Below are 5,594 nucleotides of genomic sequence, written 5' to 3'. Positions count from 1 at the left end.
CCCCCCCCCCCCCCGAGATGCCCTTGTCTTGAGTGTCGCTAAATGTGATTCCTAGGGATATTGATGGGTTTTGGTCATTGTCGGGGCCAACCGTGAATCCTTGGATCTGATCGGCTTTTACTTATTGTCCAGTTGGCTATATTCAAGGGGAGCGACAAAATTGTCTGCTAGTTCACCTTGCACTTACTTCTTAAATAAGATCCATTTAGGGGAACAATGTCTACTTCAAACCCCTATCACCACCAGCCCTAAACCCAACATAATCTTCATAGTTATTAAAAATTTCTGGTCCGGACTCCACTATCTCCATCGAACGATGGAAGACCCGGCGTTGATAGCTTCTCTTTCGGTTGAACTATAAAACTGGCATCATCATTCTTTTATTTGATATAACTATTGCTTACATATCTAGACTAGTATATATCTAGGTGCATCTCAAAAGTATGTACGTAGAAAAACTAAAATGAATAGTAAATTGGAATGGAGGGAGTAACAATGTAAAAGAATCTTACTGGAGGTTGTTGATATCTGGAAGGACAAAGAAAAAAGAATAATGTCATCATATGAGATTCAAGAAATATCAAAGTTGTATTCTCTAAAAACAGAAACATGAATTCAGGAAAGGAGTGAAAATTAATTTGATCAGTTCATTAGTCTAGAACGCCACAATGTGGGAGGATTCAAGGCAGCTTAGTGATCAGTTCATTAATCTACAGTGCACTGCATCGTTGACGAAAATATTTTAGGCATTCGGCGGCTTAGTTATGCCTATGGCGGCTTACTGCTTCGACATGGTCAACTCCACACAGCACGATGCACATGGAAGGAACGGAACAGGATGCTACTCGAGTGCAATTTCCCTTATTTTTTTATGCATGTTAGGATCTCTACTATCTTTACTGCACGAGGCTTCTATATAAGCCCCCATCCTGCTCATGGACTCAGACCAACAATACACACTCTCCAGTCTCCAGCTCCCTGCTAGCATTATTCTCGCTCACACACATCATCTACATACAGCAGCAACAGCCATGGCGCCCTACATTGCCAACAAGAAGCCTCTCGTTACGATGGCACTTATTCTGCTCGCTGTCCTAACCATTGCAAACTGCATCTGCTGCACGGTCGCTGCACGGGATCTTCCCGGCAGCGGTTCTGTCGCAGAGGCTGCTATGATGGTGAGGTTTGAGAGGTGGGTGACGGAGCACGGCCGCACCTACAAGGACGCGGCCGAGAAAGCACGAAGGTTCCAGGTTTTCATGGCGAATGCCATTTTTGTTGACAGTTCCAATGCCGCAGGTGGCAAAAAGTATCACCTGGCTATCAATGGGTTTGCCGACATGACTCATGATGAGTTCATGGCGAGGTACACCGGGTACAAGGCCACGCCGGCTACGGGCATGAAGATGCCCGGTTTCCAGTACGGGAACGTTACACAGTCAGAGCCCCAGCAGGCGGAGGTTGACTGGAGGCAGAAAGGTGCAGTTACAGGTGTCAAGAATCAAGAGGATTGCGGTGAGCGATCGTAATGAATTTCTATTTTGATCACATGTGGAACATCACACTGCATTACTCAAGAATGATTTAATTTGCAGGTTGTTGCTGGGCGTTCTCCGCGGTGGCGGCCATCGAGGGCATCCACCACATCAAGACAGGTGAGCTGGTTTCGCTGTCGGAGCAGCAAGTACTGGACTGCTCCACCAACGGGAACTACGGTTGCGACGGCGGCAATATGGACAACGCCTTCGAGTACATCATCAGCAACGGCGGAATCACCACCGAGGACGCCTACCAGTACACTGCCATCCAGGACATGTGCCAGTCCGTCCAACCGGCAGTCACTATCAGAAGCTACCAGGACGTGCCCCGCTACGATGAGGACGCGCTCGCAGCGGCTGTTGCCAACCAGCCCGTGTCCGTGGGCGTCGACGCGAACAACTTCCAGTTCTACGACGGCGGCGTGATGACCACGGACAGCTGTGGCACGGACTTGAACCATGCGGTGACGATAGTAGGGTACGGCACAGCTGAGGATGGCAGCCAGTACTGGCTGATCAAGAACAGTTGGGGGGAGACCTGGGGAGAGGGAGGGTACCTGAGGCTTGAGAGGGGTGTCAACGCATGTGGCGTTGCCATCCAAGCCTCCTATCCAGTGGCGTGAACTCGGAAAACAACCCGCGCAATCTATATCCATGAAGGCATGCACAAATAAGAATATGTAATAATCCATGCGCATAAATTGGTTTCTTAGCGTAAGGTAAACTTTAAATTTAATAATTTATGTGCCATTTTTAAAAACTTCACGTAATCGTCTATATATACATGTAACATTTTTGTTGTTTGTATTTTCTTGAATCAAAGTGCCTTATGAGACCACGATGCAATTCTCATGTTAATCATTTGGTATGGATCCAGTTTATCGCTGCATGGGTTTACAGCTACTCGATTGAGCATTCTCTTATATATTATAATAATTAGCATCGAAACATGAACAGAACAATTAAGGCACACGATCGAGCTGTACCTAGAATTGGACTAAGCATCCTAATGCCTGAAGGATGCAGAGCATGTTCGTGGCTACTGTCTCTACTATCGTCACCTTTGGATCTCTGGTTTCCTCGATGGAGGCACATATCTTCTTGCCTGGGCCAAGCAGGGTGCAGGAGGTGTCTCGCCCCATCACAGTAAGATGAACACCATCTCTACAAGCTTTGTCTCCACCACGTCCCATTCTACAATGGCATCCGCGAAGATAAATTGGAAACAGACGGGCTCATTGAGCATCAGGAGTAACATGGTCAATGCCTTCCTGATTTCTTGATCGGGGGTGGAGTCTTGCTTGTAGCCTCCTACTTCCTAGGCCGATTTGTTGCTTTCAACAACCTTGTCCAGATACATACCCGCCACTAGTGAGAGATTTGTAATCTTCTTCAAACTTTACAGCATTCGAGCCTTCCACTAGATGATCATGTTCCTCGATGCGTACCACAATCTTCCATGTCAGATAACCCTACAAGGTACGTATTATAAGAACTTCGATGAGGCGGGGTGGGGTTGGGGGGCTCTTCTCAGTCTCCATCGGAATCATCGAATTTCACAAAAAAATCCGCATTTTTTCAGTCAAATATTTGCTTAAATTTGGAAAATTTAAACACTTATAGTCATTATTACAAATGACAGAGACTTTATATCGAACCCTACCCTCATTGCTCAATGGTTTGCTCGTCATTTCGCATGGGAGAGCTCCCCAGTTTGAACCTCAGGTGTGCCACTCTTTTTTTAATAAGAGTAAAACGCACCTGAGGTCCATCAACATGTAAAGGTGTGTCACTTAGGTCCATCAACTATGAAAGTGCATTTCTAGTTCCATAAACTTTTTAAGTTGTTCGCCGCAGGTCCATATCCCTCCACGTCAACGCCAAGCGATGACAGGGCATCTCCTCTCTCTCTCTCTTTGTAACATCCCAATTTTCCATGCATTTAAAATATGGACCTCAAAAAAAAATTCTTAGAATTTATATAGCAATTTAAACCCTAGAGCCATGCATTTAAATTTAATGCACCAAAATATAATTTTCATGATTTCATATGCATATGTGTGAGCTAACTATAGGATTCTACTCCCAAAGCACTCCATCTAAAAGTCCCGTCCACACCTTTATCTCAAAACCTTCTCAAATTTGAAAACCATTTCAAATTTGAAACCAAAACCTTATCTCAAATAATTAGAAACCTCCTGAAATTCTTCTTGGGCCAACAACCTTACTTCCAGCCCATCCAACCTTTCAGCCCAGCCCGCCTTCCCTTCCTCTCACAAACACAGCAGCCAACCTAGCCCACCAACCCACACCGTGATGACATCACCGTGATGTCATCATCTTCCTCCGTGGTTCCTCCCCCTTCCCTCCTCTCTATTCGCGCCGCCGCCGCCACCTACCACCATGTCACCCCTCCCGGCCATGCCTCTACCCTATCTCATGCATGCCATCACCGCCTGCACCACCGCTGTCCACTGCAGCAGCCAGACCATCCCCTCCTGCATAGAAACTGGCTCGCTCCTATTCGCGTGCCTACGAACTAGAGCACGGCAGCTGGCAAGACTGCCCTCATCTCTACCCTCCCAGCCTGATTCCTCACACCGGCAAGCGTGCTACACGTGCCGGCACTAGGCGCATGCACGACCACACTTCCCGACTGCTAGCACACCCCTTCTGGCACTATTCCGCTCCCGCTCGCCAGTGCACGCGCCGCTACGCCACTATTGCCACCCCGGACGGATAAGCTTGGGAGACCTCACCTGAGCCCCTCCACGAGCACCGCTAGGCTATAAATAGCCCCGAGCGCTCCTTACTTCCCTTCGCACCACACCCCTCACTCCGCACAGCCCCGCCAAGCTTTGTAGGAGCTCAAGCCCGCCTTCTCCACCCGCCGCCGTGTCATATACCCTAGGACCGGGTTGAGTCGAAGTCGAGGTCATCGTGAGCCTTGTAGACACCCTACCGTTGCGTGGCTTTGGCTCCCGAGTAGCCAAACCTCGCTATCCCCTTCCGCCGCCCAACCGCACTGCCACCGCTTGGCGCCGGCCAACCCTGGCAGTCACGCTGCCCACATAAACCCTCGCTGCCCTCCGAATATAGTCGTCATGCTACCCGCGCCGCCACCTCCCCCTCCTCACCTACTCTAGCTCCCCTCGCCTTGTACCCACTCCCGCACTCAAAACCCGGCTGCAGATCCCCTCTAGCGCCCCTAGTGAGAGATTTGTAATCTTCTTCAAACTTTACAGCATTCGAGCCTTCCACTAGATGATCATGTTCCTGGATGCGTACCACAATCTTCCATGTCAGAGAACCCTACAAGGTACCTATTATAAGAACTTCGATGAGGCGGGGTGGGGTTGGAGGGGGCTCTTCTCAGCCTCCATCGGAATCATCGAATTTCACAAAAAATCCACATTTTTTCAGTCAAATATTTGCTTAAATTTGGAAAATTTAAATACTTATAGTCATTATTACAAATAACAGAGACTTTATATCGAACCCTACCCTGATCTCTCAATGGTTTGCTCATCATTTCGCATGGGAGAGCTCCCCAGTTTGTGTAACGACCCTGGTTCATCAGCCGAGTTAATCCTAATTCGAGTCCCTAATCCCTCTGTCTTAGCCCCTTGAGCTTAAGCGTTTCAAAACCGGTTCTTAGCCCCGACCCTTGGAAACCCGACCCTAAACCCCGTCAGTTCTTTCTAAGTCCAAAGGCAGTGTTCTTTCCCATCTTGGAGGAGAGTAGAAACTGAGACTGACGGGTGGACCCGCAAATCTCTTCCCCGGATCTCCCGAGGCAGACGCGCCCAAGCGGTAGGCGCCCGCTTCAGAACTTCTCAGCCGCGTTGCTTAATCTCTCCGACGCCCACCGCCTCGCCCAGTCGCCGATCGCGACACGATGGATTCCCGCGCCCTCCTCCCCAATCACCGCGGAAGCCCCTTTGCGACCCTTTCTGCATCACCTCGTCTCGCTCGCACCCTCGTCGGTCGTGCCATGGTGCCCCGTCGCCGCCGTGGCAGAGATTTGCCACTGCTGTGTTAGACCGCCTCGCAACA

General features: G+C 49.2%; 1 protein-coding gene across 1 annotated transcript; it reads left to right on the top strand.

Annotated features, from left to right (window-relative positions):
* The first annotated feature begins 550 nt into the window (after nucleotides 1-550).
* Nucleotides 551-2,376, top strand: LOC117833943 (senescence-specific cysteine protease SAG39). Its single transcript, XM_034713534.2, has 2 exons — nucleotides 551-1,515; nucleotides 1,596-2,376. The coding sequence occupies exons 1-2, from the start codon at nucleotides 936-938 to the stop codon at nucleotides 2,159-2,161; spliced, it is 1,146 nt and encodes a 381-aa protein (XP_034569425.1). The 5' UTR covers nucleotides 551-935; the 3' UTR covers nucleotides 2,162-2,376.
* The last annotated feature ends 3,218 nt before the right edge of the window (nucleotides 2,377-5,594 follow it).

The sequence above is a fragment of the Setaria viridis genome, chromosome 8, assembly GCF_005286985.2.
Source record: "Setaria viridis chromosome 8, Setaria_viridis_v4.0, whole genome shotgun sequence".
Lineage (NCBI taxonomy): Eukaryota > Viridiplantae > Streptophyta > Magnoliopsida > Poales > Poaceae > Setaria > Setaria viridis.
The sequence above is the reverse complement of the archived record's forward strand: the minus strand, read 5'-3'. Positions and strand labels throughout refer to the sequence as shown.

Coding starts and splice junctions, on each gene's coding strand:
- LOC117833943 (XM_034713534.2), top strand. CDS start 936: ATGGACTCAGACCAACAATACACACTCTCCAGTCTCCAGCTCCCTGCT. Junction 1,516..1,595: donor CAAGAATCAAGAGGATTGCG/GTGAGCGATCGT, acceptor TTTAATTTGCAG/GTTGTTGCTGGGCGTTCTCC.